The sequence below is a fragment of the Globicephala melas genome, chromosome 2, assembly GCF_963455315.2.
Source record: "Globicephala melas chromosome 2, mGloMel1.2, whole genome shotgun sequence".
Lineage (NCBI taxonomy): Eukaryota > Metazoa > Chordata > Mammalia > Artiodactyla > Delphinidae > Globicephala > Globicephala melas.
This window is the reverse complement of record NC_083315.2, coordinates 177,138,615-177,154,564: the sequence shown is the minus strand read 5'-3', so window position 1 is coordinate 177,154,564 and position 15,950 is coordinate 177,138,615. Positions and strand designations below refer to the sequence as shown.

The window sequence follows — 15,950 nt, the reverse complement described above, 5'->3', positions numbered from 1 at the left end:
CCCAGGGCCAAAGTGCCCTGGGCAGGAGGGGCCGGCCTAGGGCACGAGCCGTCCTCTGGGAGATGCCGCTGCCTCTGAGGTGGCAAGTGTGGAAAGAGAAGGGCGGGCTGAGGACGTGCAGCCCGCAGACCAGCAAGGGCCCAGTACGGCCTGACCACGTGCCGGCCGGCAGCCTCTCACCAGCATGAGACAGGGTCACCACACAGGGGCAGTGAGAGCCCTGCACTGTGCCCCCCAGGGAGGGCTGTGCCCCCCAGGGAGGGCTGTGCTGCCCGGGCAGCGGCTGCTGATCTGAGCAGACACACAGGGCCGCGGCTGCCCGATGGCCTTCTCACTTACCAGGGTGATGTCCCGAGAGGCGGCCGCGGCGCTCATGTGAAGGCTGGGCTGTCGGACAGAGCTGCTGCAGTCCAGGGCGCGTGCAAAGGTGCCCACGGAGCTGGGGAGGAGGAGAGACGCTGACCACTGGAGCGGACAAGCAGGAGGAGCGGCCGGACCAAGCCAGACACGCAGAGGCGTCCAGACTCGGCTGTCTCGGGAAGGAACACTGTGGTCTGGAGCGCGGGGACGTCGTTTCTGAGACCTTGCAGACCTCTTCTTACAAAAGAGAGCCTTCAGGTCCTGAGGCTCAGGACCCCATTCCTACACTGTTTCCGACGGCACCCGGCCCAGGCGCCTTCTGGGCGTGTGGCCCCCGTGTGCTCGCAGGAGCTCCCCTCCTGCTGTCCCAGCCCAGGGACCCCTGGGGGGCCGGCCTGGGCAGAAGCTGCTCCTCGGAGGGCTGCCCCTTTGTGCCCAGGAGGCCCTGCGCCTCCAGGCCACATGTGCCCAGTCCTGGAGCCGGACGAGCAAGCCCTACCGTCCGGGGAAAGAGCCCCCATCTGCGGCCGGCTTACGTGGCCTCGGCTGGCAGGCGGCCCCTGAGGTCCACAGGTCGGGCTGCCTCCTGGACCCAGGGACCCAGCAGCCCCCCAGAGCCGGCTCCACCTTCAGGGAAGGGCCAGGCCCCACCCTGCAGGCCTCCCTAGGAGCCACGAGGGGGTCTCAACAGAGCAGGGCCCCGGACCCTCTAACCTCCCAGGCCCTTCACTGGGGGACGCCCTGTAGGACAGGCACCCAACGCCCACCGCAGGGGCGGGGCAGTGGCTCAGGCCCCGTGCCGGCTTGCGCCCGGGGGTCAGGCAGGACGTGGCCGCCCCAGCCCAGCACTCACCGGGCCACCACCAGGAACTGGTCGATCTGCTTGTCCACCAGCGGGTTGTGAACCTCCCACACCTTGGTCTCCAGCTTGGCCTGGTCTCGGCCGTCCTCCTCGCCTAGGAGGACGAAACACTGCGCGGTGAGAACACCGAGGCCGTGAGAAGACCCCCGCAGCTCCGCTTGGAGCCCAGGGTTGGACGAGGTACCAGGCCGCTGAGGCGGGGAGCGGGCTGGGAGGGCGAGTGAGCCCAGGGATGAGGCGACGGCGCGCGTGCGCACACACACGCGAGCAGGCACGTGCACGCACGGGGCGGTCGGGCCCAGTGCTCCAGGGCGCGCTCAACACACGATGGCCTTCACCTCTGGAAACAGTGGGCGCCTGGGGCTGGCAGCCCGCGGCCCCCGTGGAGGAGCTTGAAGAGGTGCCGTCGGGAGGGCCCAGGGAGCACAGCCAGCTGGACAGAGGGGCGCAGCGGCTCGGACCTGACCAATCAACTCTTTCCTCTGAGGCTCTGCGGGGTGGGGTGCGGCTGCGCCCAGCCCCCAGCGGCAGCCCTGCCACAACGAGGACACTGATGTCAACTCAGTGCGGACCCACGCCTGCCACCCAAGGGCGCCCTCGGCGTCAAAAGCCTCCGTCTTGGGGCCTCTTCCCTCTGCAGGCGGGAGCCCCACTCCTCACCCTGTATGCGGTGGGCATGGGGCTCAGGGCCCAGCCAGGAGGGTTTCTCTCCTGGGCAGCTGCCCATGCCAAGCGCCACCTGCCACGTGCTCCAGGCTGCAAGGGGCAGACGAGGCCAGCACGAGGGTCCAGAGAACGCCCGCCCCGAGGTCACAACCCCGCTCAGCTCAGGCGCTCCGCCTGCACGTCTGCAGACCCTCTCAGCCTCTGTCGCTCTCTGTGGCGACCAACTTCCAGACCCAGGGCAGGACCCCTCACGGCACTCAGCAAGCCCGCGGGAGCCCTGTGCGAGCGCGGTCATGCAGGGCCGGGCACGGCTGGAAGTCACCAAGGAAATACGTGCTCCCTCGCCCCGGGGAAGGTCAGGCCCTGCTAGGCCCCAGGGGACGGCGCCGGGCCAGAGGCTCACAGGAGAGAAGCCCTGCACTGCAGACCGACCCGGGGGTGGGAACGAAGAGATCTGAGGGGTCGGGGTCCTGGGGGCTGCATCTGTAGGACGAACACAGGTGGGATTTTCCCGGTGTCGTGGGTAGGCTCCTTCCTGGTGGTGACTCGGCACGGAGAGCCCTCCCCAGGGACAGTGGGTACCAAGGAAGGCAGGGCCCCCACTCCTGGATCCAAGGTCTGCAGGCCGCGACCAGCCCCCAGCGACTGCCGGGCAACTGAGCCCAGAGCCACGGGCACAGCTAGCTGTGGCCCCAGCTGGCGCCCACGCCCGCTGGTGCACCTGCAGACGCCTCACGCGCCCAAGGCAGGGGCACAGCTTCACCCGCTGGGAAGGGTCCAGGCTCCAGGAGGAGAACAGGGAACTGAGGCCTAGGCCGACCCCACCTCGCCCCAGCAGCCCAGGGGTCGGGAGGAGGAAGGGCTGTAGGGATGCCGCCCCTGGCCCTGGGGCTGCAGGCAGGGCTTCCCCGGGGCACCCTGAGACCAGAGACGCGTCCTCCCGCCAAGCACCCAGGGCTGGCCAGAAAGCAAAGTCCTCGGACGTTCCAGCCACTCAGTGTTCTCCTGTGGCCGCCGCTGTTCCCCACTGGATGTGGCCCTTTATCCTCAGCCAGGCTGGCTGGGATGGTGTAGACCAGGAGGCCCCACGGGGCCACTGGAGGATGCCCATCCCTGGAGCGGGGCCCGGGTGCCAGGCGCACCCCCCCAGCAGGAGGACGGGCTGCACCAGGAGACCAGCTGGGCCAGCGCATCTGACTCTGCGCAAGTGCGGGGGCCCCCACAAGTGACGCGAGTGGCCCCAGGGCAGGACCACAGGGCAGAGCGCCAGGGCTGGAGGGAAGGGCAGCCTCACCCCACCTGGGACGGAGCCGGACACCCACGAACAAAGGGAACCGCCCCCACCAGGTGCTTCCCGTTAGCCCTCCTTCTCACATCCGACCGGCGGCAGGAACCCCCATAAGACAGAGACAGAGACCAAGACCAACCAACGGGGGAGGCAAGTGTGTGTGTGTATGTGTGTGTAAGATGCACACGCGTGGGAGGTGTGGCGCGCGTGTGCGCTCGTGCGCGTGTGTGCAGCAGGAAACACGCACACAGGCCGAGAGCGGATGTTTAGGTCAAGCGGAGCAGCTTCTGGGGATCAGGAGTTGCGTCCCCGAAAGGAGCAGCAGCCACGGAAAGAAGGGACGTCTGGCATTTCTACAGCACAGGGGAAACCGAGGCACAGACCACAGGGGAGCCAAGCCCAACCCGCAGCCCCACAGGTGCTGGGGATGCTCGCCAGGAGGACACCGCGCTCCTGAGGGACACCTGGGCGCCACGCGGGGATGACCCTGCACACAGGGGACCACTCCGCAGGAGCACAGGCTCCGAAGAGAGCGCCATCCCGGGCAAGCAAGTGCGCAGGTCAGCCGTCGGGCCTGCCGCACAGCAACTACGCGGCCGCGCAGGAAGGAAGCGGGGGAGGGGAGGTGGCGGGTACCACGAGGCCCGGACCCTGCCGCGCTCCCGGTCAACCTGAGCTGCCTGAATGTGGCCACCACCCAAGTGACCCGGGCTCAACCACATGGCCCCAGAAGGAAGCCCGCCAAACGGCGCCCCAAGCCAGACAGCACCGGCCTTGCTGGTCACCGCGGGTCCACGTTCCTGCCTGGGCAGCTTGGTCGGGGACAGAACGGGCTGAGAAGCTGGGAGTCAAGCCCACCCACGACCCCCGGGCTGCTGAGGACTGAAGGGCAGGGGAGCTGCCACCGCGTCCCCGTGCACTTCAGCCTCGCGGACGGCACCACCCGCCAGAAGTCAGTGAAACAGGCAGATCCATTCAAACGAGTTTTTGGGAGAGAAAAAGGGCTTCGAAAAGGTTATGAAAACAACTGACGAAAGGAAACAAAATCTGCAGGTGCCAGAGAGGGTCCGACGACCCCTCCTGCTGGGGGTCCTGGGGCTTGCCGCCCCATCCCAACACCCAGAGGCCCCCGCCCTCCCCGCCAGCCCCCCGGCCCACCCTACCTTCTTTCAGCAGGTCGGTGATGTCCGCCTGGTACCGGTTCCCGACACGGATCTCCCCCTTGTCAGCCAGGAGGGTCTTCTGCTGGGGGTCATAGACGAGAGAGTAGAAGAAGAAGTCCTGGAAAACAGCACACGGGGCGGCGTCAATACACAGCACCCTCGGCCACGCTCGTGGGAGGTCAGCAGACGGGAGGGGCGACCGTCGGGGAGACACAGAGAGCTGACGGGTCAGCAGGCTTGAGAGCGCAGGGGAGGCAGCTGTGGCGCCAGTTCCCCACACTGCCACGTGCCCACCACAGCAACAGTTTGAAAACTGAGTTTATGAGAGCATTTCACAGCAACAAAAATCCGAAGGCATCTGGGAACGAAGCTGACAGATTCTGGGCACGTCCTTTGAGAAGATAGTGCCGTTTTCGTGCAGTTGTCACAGGAGATGTACACAAAGGGGGTTACGTTACAGAATGTTCTGGACTCGGTGCCCAGAGCTGTCAGCGGAGCAGCAGCCTGCGGCCCTCAGCCTCGGAGCCTGTCTTCACCCCACACGCCTGCGCCCAGGCTGTTCTGGCTGGAACTGGCACAGTCCGGCCCTCCTGGCCCTTCGCTGCCTGGCACTCCACGTGCCGAAGCTGCTTCTCAGAAGCTGCGTTTAGCTGGCTTGGGCTGCTCTGCAGACACCAGCCTGCCGACCCTGGGCTTCCCCGGGGGTCTCCCCGTGTACACCGAGGGTCACGGCACCCCGTGCCAGGACTGCTACCTGGCCCCGTGTCCCCGTGCCACCTTTCTTAGTCCCTTGTGGTTGCTTCTCGCGGCCTCTGCTCCCCGGCGGCGGCCAGCTCCTGCGTCGGCGCCAAGGGCTCCTCTGGGTGCGGGTCCGTGCAGGCTGCGGCTGCACCCACAGCCGAGGACCAACTCCCTGAGGACCGAGCAGGATGGCGGGCCTGGGCGCAGTCAGTCGATTCTTGCCCGGGGCCGCCCAGACCGGGAGGGGAGGCCGTCCCAGTGGGCTGCCTGCCGTCTCAGGCTAAGAGCCACCCACCCCTAGACAGGTGAGCGAGAGCAGCAGAAACCACGAGGCGTGCGCCCAGGACACACACAGGTCCCCGAACGGGGCCCACGCGCTCGCCACTGCCGGACACCAAGTGGTTCACAGCCGCCGTTTTGCTCACGGCCGTCCCTCCGCGTCACCACCTCTGTGTGGCTGTCACTCAGGGGTCTTTCTAAACTGCAGACAACAGCCCCCAGTGGACGCACGCCTGGGGGCCACGGCCCCTGCTCTGTCCCGTGGGCAGGCACGTGGCGGCTCCCTGGAGCCCGGGCTGCCCTGGGGGCTCTTCAGCGCCGACTCCAGGCAGTGTCCTCCTGGTGGTGCTCCAACGCCTGATGGAGTCAGGCCTCGGTGAGGCCACGGCACCGGGCTTGCCCTCCCTCGCTGGACTGCTGTCGCCATGGTCCACGGTCCGACCCCCCGTCCACCTTGCCCCTCTGGGCCCCCAGGAAGAGCCGGGCCCTGCCTCGGGGAGAGGGAACTGTGGCTGAGAACAAGCGTCGCCCACAGACGATGACACCCCTGCTAGGAGCTGCGGGGTGGCCGCACGCAGGTCCCAGGGGAGCCCGCAGTGCGTGGGGACACGCAGGGAGGGGACCCCGGACCCACAACCACTCCTCGCCTGGCCCCAGGAGCTCCCTTACACTGCGACCTGTCCCACTAGGTAACACCCGTGCCCGCGCCGCTCCTGACCCCGCTGGCCTGCCATCGTCCCCAAACACGCTTCTCGCTGCTCCCAGGACTCACGCGTGCACCCTCTGGGGACGTTTTCGGTAGTTCCGCCTCGGGGGAGGGGCGCTGGGCGGGCAGCACGCACCCGCCCTGGGTGTCACCGCGGGCTCAGGGCGAGCAGCTCGGGGGTCACAGCAAGGCCCAGGCACCGGCCGCCGTGGCTCCCCTCCCACCCTGGTCTGGGATGAGGAGGTCGGTGCCCTGGCCCCAGACCCTGGCAGCACTACGGTTTCGGTTTCCTAAGCTCAGAAATCCTCTGGCTGCCTGGCCAACACAGTTGTGGGTCAACCCAGCGAAGACTGGAGACGGTGGCCTGGACTGCAGCAGGGCCACACGCCCGCTGGGGAAGCCTGACGGCGACCACGGCGGCCAGCACGGGTCCCATCGTCCCCTCCAGGACGAGTCGTGCCCCTCCTGGGGGGCGGGGGGTGGTGGGGAGAGCAGACCCCCGGGAGCCGTCACGCCCACTTTGGGCCCTCACTCTGGAGGTGCGAGGAGTGGGGACTGCACGGGACACCGGGAAGGGCCGTGACGGCGCCTGGCCTCAGGGCGCCACGGGCGGGGAAGGGCCTGAGCCCAGCTGTGAGGTGGGAGCAGCAACGCCCACCCAGACCAGACCAGCGGAGCCAGGATCCGCCTCTGCCCCCCCCCCAGCCCCAGCCCACGGCCGGGCCTCACCTCCCGTTCCAGGTAGGACTTGAGGGACTCAGTCTCGTTGAGCAAAGTGACGCTGCACTTCCCTCTGCAAGATAAGGGCGCGCGTCAGGGGAGCTGGGCAGACTCCCTCGGCCCGCCCCCGGCCCCCGGGCACCTGACGTGGGGGGCGGGACTCCCTCGGGCCCACCCCCGGCCCCCGGGTACCTGATGTGGGTGGCGGGCAGTGACTCCAGCTGTCTGGAGAGGAAGAGCTCTCGATGCCTCAGCTGGTGCTTGAGCTTCTCGGGCAGGTCTGCCATTTCTGGGTTCTCCATTTCCTCCTCTGTTTCACCTGAAGGACACAGAGCTCCTGTGAGCTGGTCCCAGAGACACACGCTCAGGCGGCTGGACAAAGGCCCACACGCTGGCTGCACAGGTCCCTCCCCACGCTGGACCCGGGGCAGGTGGCAGTGTAGGTCCCCGCAGCGCACCCCAGAAGCCCCGGGCATCTGAGCAGGAAGGAGGACAGTGTCCTGTGCTGGCCTGGGAAGCAGCACGTCAGAGAAAGAAGGGAAAGCGAGACAGCAGCTGCTGCACGTCCAGGACAGGGGGGCAGGACCCACCATGCCCCGCAGCCCTCCCTGCACCAGGAACCCCTCAGGCCTGCCTCACAGCAGGGCACACAGGCGCGGGCACACGGGCAGCCCGGCGCACAGACCTCAGGACCCTCCCGCAGGGGCGGCTCTTACCTTCCTCGCCGTTGTCGGCCCCCGATCCGGTTTTATAGCAGACCGACAGGGCTGTGTAACAGACAGACAGCACCCAGATGGCAGGTCAGCGACAGCGTGCCGCGCTACTCACTCCCTGCCCGGCCTGGACTGAGGGCTGTGAGGCCAGGAAGCAGGGTGGACAAGGGGGCCGCGGACCACCCAGCCAAAGACAGAGAACACCTGAGCCTCTGGACATCCCTACTAGCTGACCTCAGCTCCTGCCAACCCCACGCCCACGCTGCCCAAGACTCTCCAAGCAGAGTGGGCAGCGAGGCCCTGCTGCCTGCACACAGAACACACCTGCCCCTACGAAGTCGGGAGAAGCAAGGACGGGGCGGGGGACACGGCCGAGCCACAGCGTGGGGGGGCGGGGGCGGGGGACGTGTCCCAAGGCCGGTCAGCAACGCGTGCTTCCTGCCTGCGGATGGTGATCGGGGGGCCTCGGCCACACCTCCAGGGCTGGGCCATCGATGGGCACAGGGAAAGCCTGAAACTCGAAACTGGCATGCGGTGGGGCTGTGGAAGGTCTCCACGATGTGGACCCCAGCACATGCAGCCCTGGGGCTGGAGTGCCCCCAAACACACACTGGCGGTCTGGGGTCGTGCACAGTGGGGTGGGGGAAGCCAGACGCATGGCGAAACCCACCCTCTGCCCCAAGACCCAAAGGTAGGGGCGTGGAGCCCAGCCCCCCCAGGCTCTGGGCCACCACAAGGCCCCTGGCCCTCTGCTGCCCTCCTGTGGTGGCTGCAAGGAGTCCTGGTGCCCCTGGGCAGGGGACACGCCCCCCGCCCCCCCCAAAAAACCCTGGTTGCAGCAGCTCAGACGGAGGTCAAGGCTAGGGGCGGGGGCGCTGGGGGAAGAGGGGCAGGGCCAGTCTGCCCGGGCCGTGGGCGATGGGAGCCTGGCCTCGGCACCTCCCTGCCCACTCCCGGGGACGTCACAAGCACCCGGAAGCCGGCCCACCACCCCCACACCTTATCCTGCTCACGCCTGTCCGGTGACGGCCCCGCTGGCCCCGCAGCATGGCTAGGGACCGGGCCGGGGGCAGCCACCCTGGCCCCTGCCCGCGACAGGCCCTTGGGCATCCATTCCGGGTCTGCAGGCACCACCCCTCCCTGTCCTGAAACTAGCTCACAGTGGCTCTGAGACCCCCAGCCCACCAGGGCTCCCTGCCATCAGCAACGGTGAGGAGGGACCCAGCAACGCACACCCCAGGGCCACGCTTAAGGCCTCAGGGGTGGCCAGGGTTTGGGCCAGGCCAACCTCCAGCCCCCGGGAGACCAGGAGAGAGCCTCCCCACAGCCCCCAGACCCTGTCCCCAGCGGACCCTCAAACGAGTGTGGGCTGTGGCGCTTGGCCTCTAGGAACCCAGGGCACATGGCCCCTGGCACAAAAGCCCCTCCCTCTGGGATCCAGGGTGCCCGGGCCCTGGGCTCAGAGCTGGGGGGCCTTCCCCACAAGGCCCAGGCAGGCTCTGGGCTCCCACCCTACGCCAGCTCAGCTCACACACCCTACTGGCTCTCCCGAGCCCCTGCAGCTGGTTCTGGGGGGTTGCAGGGAGGACCTGTCACCTGTGCCCACTGTCCCCTCGGGCAAGGCCTTGGTCTCAGGACAGCTCTGTGGGAGGGGGCCACACACCTCGAGACAGGGCCGTGGCGGAGCAGAATGTGGCCTGGAGACCCCAGCAAGGGCTCTACCGTTCCGGGGAGGCCTGTGTGGCCCCAGGGCATCTGTGCTGCACCAGGGGCTGGACGTCCTGGTAGGGGCAGGGCGGAAGCTTGTCCCTCAGGCCCCCGGGCCCAGAAGAAACTCGAGTAGCTAATCTGACCGTGCAGTGGGCTCCCCTGGGTCTCTACCCCTCCTGCCAGAAGGGCCCGCAGAGTGTCCCTACACCCATGCCCTGACGCTGGGCGAGGCCCTGGGCAGCGAGGTGGACCAGCCTCGCCCCAGCTGCGGTGAGCTCACAGATGCGCACGCCAGGAGAGTCAACCCCGAGAAACGTGGTTTCTGCACAAACCACTGCGAGACGGAGCAGGCAGTACAGGCTCCTGAGAAAACAGCCGAGGCCCCGCACTGAGAGGCGGTGAGCTGGTGGGAGCGGGTGGCCTCCTCAGAGCAGCACACCCCGTGCGCGTGACACGTGTTCCCTGCAGCTTGGCTCTAAGTCCCCGGCAAGGAGCTTTCCCTGCACGCAGAAGCCCCGCCGGCACCGCAGGGCCTCTGCCCACCCTGCCAGCTCCAACACTTCTGCAGGACCCCCTCCTCCCACGGGTCTCAGGGCCTAACACCTGGCCAAGCTCCCCCCGGGGGCCTGAGAGCAGGAGAGCCTGGGCCCGTGGACACAGCGCGCCGTGTGCCGAGGGGCAGGGGCTGCAGTCGCTCTGGGCTGAGCAGCAGACACGGGGAGGAGATCCTCTGTCATCGACACCCCCAGGTCACCTACCGCCAGGGCCACCCCCAAGGCCCCCGTCAGCGTCCTGACAGCATGAACGCGAGCCCGCGTGCTGACACCTGCAGGGCCAGCGACTGCACAGACCACTCCACTGGGCCACGCAGCTGTGCACCCCCAAGACCCCGGCTCTTTTCCTCTTTTCCTCGGCACCGGGAGGCCAGAGTGCTGGGGTGGTGGGCACAGGCTTTAGGGTGGGAGGCTGAGAGGCACTGTATCCCATCTCTGTCCCCTCTGGGCACAGCCTCAGGGTCCACCACTGGCGTGCCACAGGGACGCTGCTGACAGAGGCCAAAACCCAAAGGTGGGATCCCATCCTCCCATGAGGCCAGACAAGGCCGGCAAAGAACCGGCTGCTCCCTCAGGGTCGGCTGCACAGCCTGCGGCCACCCTGCGTGGCGCAGAGGCCTGGCCTGGACAAGAGCGCCAGCGGCCCTGCCCCTCCCCGCCACAGGCCTGGAGCCCAGGGCCCAGCACTCCCTGCGCCATCCAAGGAGTGGTCCAACCAAGGATCTGCAAAGTCCCCCAATTAAACTCCTCAGGTAGATGAGCGCAGCCACACCCTAGGACAAGCACGGCCAGGGTCGCTTCTCAGAGAAGGAAGGAGGCCCCAGGGACATGCAAGGACTTCAGTCTACACCCGCCCGGGGGCTGAGGTGCAGCTACAGGCGGGCTGGAGAGGGGGGCTGGGAAACTCACTGGCGTGCTTGTCGGCCAGGGCGATGAGCGTGCTGGAGATGTCCCGCCTTCGGTAGAAGCACACCACCTTGGCCTCCACGTTCCCGTTGGCCGTCTGCAACAGCAAGGCAGGGTCTAAGGCACGCGTGCCCCCGCGGGCCTGCGGCTCCCCGCAGGGGTGTCCCCCAGACGGGGCCTCAGGTGTGACCAGGGACGGGCTCGTCATGCGGAGCCCATGCCCCAGGGAGGGCCCTGGAGGGCAGCGGCAACGCTGGCTGACGGAGGGGACGCACACCGGACCTAAACCGAGTCTGCACCCCCAACTCCTGTCCTATCCCGAGCCGCCTGAGGACACCAGGTGGACCCCGGCCACCAGAAAGGCCAGCTCTGCCTTGGCCTCGGGAGCTGCCCCTTCCTTTCGGGCACCAGAGGGGGTGTGATCAAGGACAACGACTGCGGACCTCCGTCACCCGCCACGAGCAGAAACCTGGGCAGCACCCGAGAGGCGCGGCCCTGAGGCCTGGACCCGCCTCCAAGGGGCAGGGCAGCGCGGCGGGGCTCAGCGTCGGCCTCGGCACCAGGATGGGCGGCAGCGGCCAGGACTGACCTCCACCCGGCGGCTCCCGCACCCGGGCTTGCAAAGCGTCCAACGAACGTGGACAGAACGAGCAGCAGCAAGGACACCGTGAGGCCCGCGGGGTGGTAACCTCGTACCGAGAACGTGTTTTTTCTTAACTAACAAGTTTACAAAAATTTTAATAATAATGCAAGGATTTTATCACAATTCTAATCTTTGTAGAGTTTTGCACAGCAGCATTTATAACATTAAACAAAATTATCTTTATGAAAAGTATTTCCCTTTTAGTTATTAAATTCCATTAGACCAGGAATTTTTCCCAAGAAAAAGCCTTCGGAATTTTTCACATCACTGAGCGTAAGTTAAAAGTGCTATCAACTCCGCTGCTTTACAGGTTCATCACAAAACTGCAGAGTGCACGTTGATGAAAACCATCCTCACTCCAGTCCACGAAGGAATAGAAAGGGCATGCAGAATTCTTCCAGGAAAGCTGAGATCAAGTATCAAAACAAGTGAGCGTGAGGGCCTGAAGATGACACGTCCGTCTTCGGCATGTGGAGACTGGGTTTTTAGAAGCACGACTTGTCAGCTTGTCAGCACGGCTGTGTCAGACCCGTAAACATCTGCAGTGTTCAAGGGTGCCCAGAGTTTTGCAAGATGGGATTCCCAGACCGAAAAGCGCCTCGTAGAAATGGTCCTGGAGACTGTCCGCTGAGCTTGGAACGACGAGGGGCCTTCAACACGATGGAGATGATCTGACACCGCGTCAGGACCACAGAAGCAACTGGACAGAGTCTAGAAGGACCACGCGAGAGCGTCCCGCGGCAGCCACGGTCCCGGCCTCCAGGAGCACCTGGGCCTTGCGTCTTCAGGGCTTTGTCTGAGTCTCTGAGCCACGGAGGCTGCCCCCAGCGGGCCTGTGGAGTCACAGCAATGCCCCCTCCTGGATCCACACCAGGTGCAGCCCCTCCCAGGGGCCCCCGAGAACGTGCACCTCCTGGGGTTGTGCTTTGCTCCGCACAACCTCAGCTCTGCGAGCCTGGCTTGGGCCGGACCCTGGAGACCCAGGGCTCCAGAGCGCTCTTCCCTCCGGTGCTCTGCCTGGACCCCTGCTGCCTCGCCCCTCACACCCCCCCCCCGTGTCTCCTGCACCTGCCTGCATCTCCCCCCGGGCTGGGGTCCCAAAGGGCCTGTGGGAGGAAAGCTGGGACGACCGCAGGGCACCCTCGCCCGTTTCCTGTCTCCACGGAGGCCGGCTCAGCGGCCCGGGAGCGAGGGCAGGACGGCAGGGGGCCTTCCCACAGGCTGGGGGTGGCTACGGCTCGGGAGCAGGCGGAGTGGGGTCCTTGGCCCCCCAGGAGGACCCTGCTGGAGGACAACGTGGGATGCGGGGAGATGTCCCACTGGGGTCAGCGGCGTCTGCCTTTCATCCTTTGCTGGACTTTTCGGAGACTCCCACACCCCACAGTCCAACCTGCCTCCCTAAAACCTGGCTTCTAATCCCACGACAGAGGCTTCCCGGGAGGCCTCCGCCCGTCCTCTGGTCCCCTCTGGGCCTCTCCTGCCTGGCTGGCACCCAGCCGGCCCGCACGGGGCCTGGTCCCCACGCCGCCCCCCCCACGCCTGTCCCGAGGGTCTGCCCTCCGCGCCCCCCTCCACGCACCCCCATTCTCACCCCCCCGCCAGGCTTTTCCCGTGCTTTCACAACAGCAATTTTCTCCAGCAGTGTAAAGATTCAACTCTTCATGAAAACAACGTAAATGCCACATACATCCAATCAAAGTTCTAAGAAGAAAACTCGACAGTTACTTTGAAAGGTCCCGGGAGGGCCGGGGGAACTGGTGTCAGGCACGGCCCAGGAGAGGGGCTCCGAGGGGCTCAAAAGAGCTGGGCTTTGCCAAGGAAACTCATTTTAGACTTGTTTTCATTTACAGAAAAGAGACAAAGCGCAGAGCAACCCCGCGCCCCCTGCCCCAGTCTACATGCCCCCCCTTCCTCCTGACCCCTCAGTGCTCACTCCAGGGTCCGCTCCAGGGCCCCGCCAGGACCCCGCGCCACCCCCCGCTGCTCTGGGCGGCGGCATGGGGACTGGTCAGCGGCCCGCAGGGTGCCCTCCGCCGGGGCGCCTGCTGTCCTGGGGGCTGGACGGGGCTGTGGCTCTGGAGGACCTTGGGGTGGGGGCATTTTCTCAGGCCACTCCTCTGCTTGCAGGGCCCTCGTCTCCTCTGACTCCTACTAACTGGACGTTGGGCCGTTGGAGGACTCTACTTTTCTGAGTTTTCTCTCTGTGTTTTCGTCCCAGTTTCTGCTACTGACTTCCAGGAGCCTCTTCTCATTCCCGAGTCTCCCCAGTCACAGCGGCCGCCACGTCTCTCTGAGGATGCCCCCGGCTCGTCTGGCCTCAGTTTCCTCTGCGCCCTCATCAGCTCTCTCCTCGGTTTCTTTTGATGGATCTCACGGTGGAAGCCGTCCTCCCTGCTCCGTCCAGGTCGCAGGCTGAGAGCAGGCGTTTTGCTGGGACGCGACGCCAGCGGCTCAGATCTGCCCCCAGAGAGCACCCTCCGTCTCCACTCCCTCTGCACACGAGGCTGCCCAGCATCCTGGGGCCGTCAGGGGAGGGCCCTCAAACTGACCCCGTTTTCAGCCCCTGCCTGAACTACAATCGCCTGGGCTGTGCCCACCTCTCCAGCCGGGACGAAGCCCCCATGCCCCGTGGGGTGGAAGGGGAGGCCAGCAGGGGTGCAGGGCTCCGAGGACCCCGAGGGCCACAGCAGACATCCGTGCTCCCCGGTGCTTTGGACCCACGCCCCTTTCCACCACCCCACCCGGCAGAGCTTCCTGGTGCCCACACTTGCGTCCACCCTCACGGGGCGGCACTGCCTCTCCCTCACACACGTGGCGTGTCGCGGCCAGAGTGAGGGCACCGTGGCCACCCTGCGACCACAGGCTGCCACGGCCCCGCCTGCCAGGACGACTCCACTCAGAGGCCTGGCCCCCAGCCACGCCTTCAGTGATCTGCACGGGGTGGGGCGGGACAGACACCTGCTCCCATCGCAGCAGCGGGCACGGGCTGCACCCTCCGCCCTACGGCTCCAGTGGGCGGAAAGCAGGGCTCGGGGGAGGCGCCCGCCAGCGTACTGGTTCCAGCGGTGTGGTGGCCTCATGGGACATCCGGCCACCGCCCCCAGCCCCGGTCACTGACACGCCCAGGCCGGGGCTGAGGCTTCGGGGCACGGGCACGCCGCCCATCTCCTGGTCCCAGCAGGCACGGCCTTAGGGTCGGGGTGCCACCACGGCTAGTCTGATCCTTGGGAGACCGGCACCCTGACCTTCCCGCCCCACCCTACATGGTCCTGAGAATCGGCTGCACCGCCCCAAGGCCTGAGGTCCAGGAAAGCAGCCCCTCCCCTGCTGGCCACACGGAGGCACAACAAGGTGGCCCCTAGCCAACACGAGTGACAACAGGGCTTCCGGGACGGGGGCTGCTCCAGGGCGGGGGTCCACAGCCGCCCTTCTGCAGGAACCAGGGGAGAGAGAAGCGGCAGAGCTAAGGGCCCTGCTGACCGGGCACCGCCGTGGCCGCAGCCGTGGCCTCAGAGGAGGGTCACACCGATGCCCTCTCCCCCAGTACCCCCGCCAACGCCTCCAACTAAGGAGGGCGGCAGGAGACGTGGGGGGGCTTCCCCCACCGGGCTTGGGGGTCTGCACGGGACAGCGCCCACTCCTCTGACCAAAGAGGCCATTCTGAACCTGTGAGCCCACGCCCACCGCGCCCCACCAGGCCCAGGAGGGCCCCGCCCCCTAATCCACTCGTAAGCGCCTGCCCAGGACGCTCGGCAGACATGGGATGAGAGAGGAGGGAGACGGGCAGGGGACCTTCGGGCTGTGGGCGCCCAGGCGGCTTCCTTCACTCCTCAGCTGGAACCATCCAACCCAGACCCTCTCCTAACACCCTACCAGGGACCCGCAGGGATGGGCTCTCCGGGGAGGGGCACCCCCGCCCCCCAGCAGGGACGGGGCCGCACGCTACCTTGTTGAGCTCCTCGATCCTCCGGATCAGGTACGGGTTGCTGGAGGAGTTCTCGAAGTAGACGTAGTCTGCAAACGGGCGAGAGCGCGTCAGCCTCGCGAGTCCGCCAGCCTGGGAGCCGGCCCCCCGCTCGCCCGCGGCCCGGCTGCATCTGCGGCGGCAGGCGGGGGCCAGGCTCAGGCGGGGTGTGGGGGGCCGCGGGGGCTGCAGCCGGCCCGGAGGGGGCCCCAAGAGCGGCACCGCCAGGGCGGGAAGGACGGTCACAGGCACTGCTACGGCCGGCCCCAGAGACCACGTCGGCATGGAGGCTGCCAGGCCCCGGCCATCCCCCCATGCACATCCCCCGGCGTCCCACCACCTCTCCTCCAAAGACAAAAGAGCTGAACGGAGGCCGGGGCTTTCCGGGTGGAGGAGAAACGGAGCTCGCCGGGGCGGCACGAGGTCGGGGGCCCAGGGGAGCGGGGTCCTGAGGGTGCTGCCGCCCTGCCGGGTCCCCCAGACTTCAAGTCAGCACAGGCTCCCCTCACAGAAAAACCACACGTGCTCTCCGTTTCCCCAACGCCCCCAAGGGCGAGTGGGGCTCTGGCTCAGGGAGGCCCCGGGGTCCACCCGGGAAAGCCCAGGACAGCCGCGAGACCAGCCCCGCAGGGGACGGCTGACCGGGAGGCTGTCCTGGCTGGAGTCTGCTGAGGC

At 67.0% G+C, this 15,950-nt stretch overlaps 1 protein-coding gene across 5 annotated transcripts in view; it reads right to left on the bottom strand.

The window, feature by feature from the left end:
• MTA1 (metastasis associated 1) overlaps positions 1-15,950 on the bottom strand; it is a 63,641-nt gene that overhangs the window by 8,587 nt on the left and 39,104 nt on the right. For all 5 annotated transcript variants that reach the window (XM_070045028.1, XM_030883143.3, XM_070045026.1 and 2 more), the window contains 8 exons: positions 15,258-15,325; positions 10,672-10,765; positions 7,502-7,552; positions 6,978-7,104; positions 6,795-6,858; positions 4,340-4,457; positions 1,214-1,316; positions 340-439 (listed from right to left, as the gene is read on the bottom strand). In XM_070045028.1, the coding sequence (XP_069901129.1) occupies positions 340-439; positions 1,214-1,316; positions 4,340-4,457; positions 6,795-6,858; positions 6,978-7,104; positions 7,502-7,552; positions 10,672-10,765; positions 15,258-15,325 (725 nt within the window). The remainder of the gene's footprint in view (positions 1-339; positions 440-1,213; positions 1,317-4,339; positions 4,458-6,794; positions 6,859-6,977; positions 7,105-7,501; positions 7,553-10,671; positions 10,766-15,257; positions 15,326-15,950) is intronic.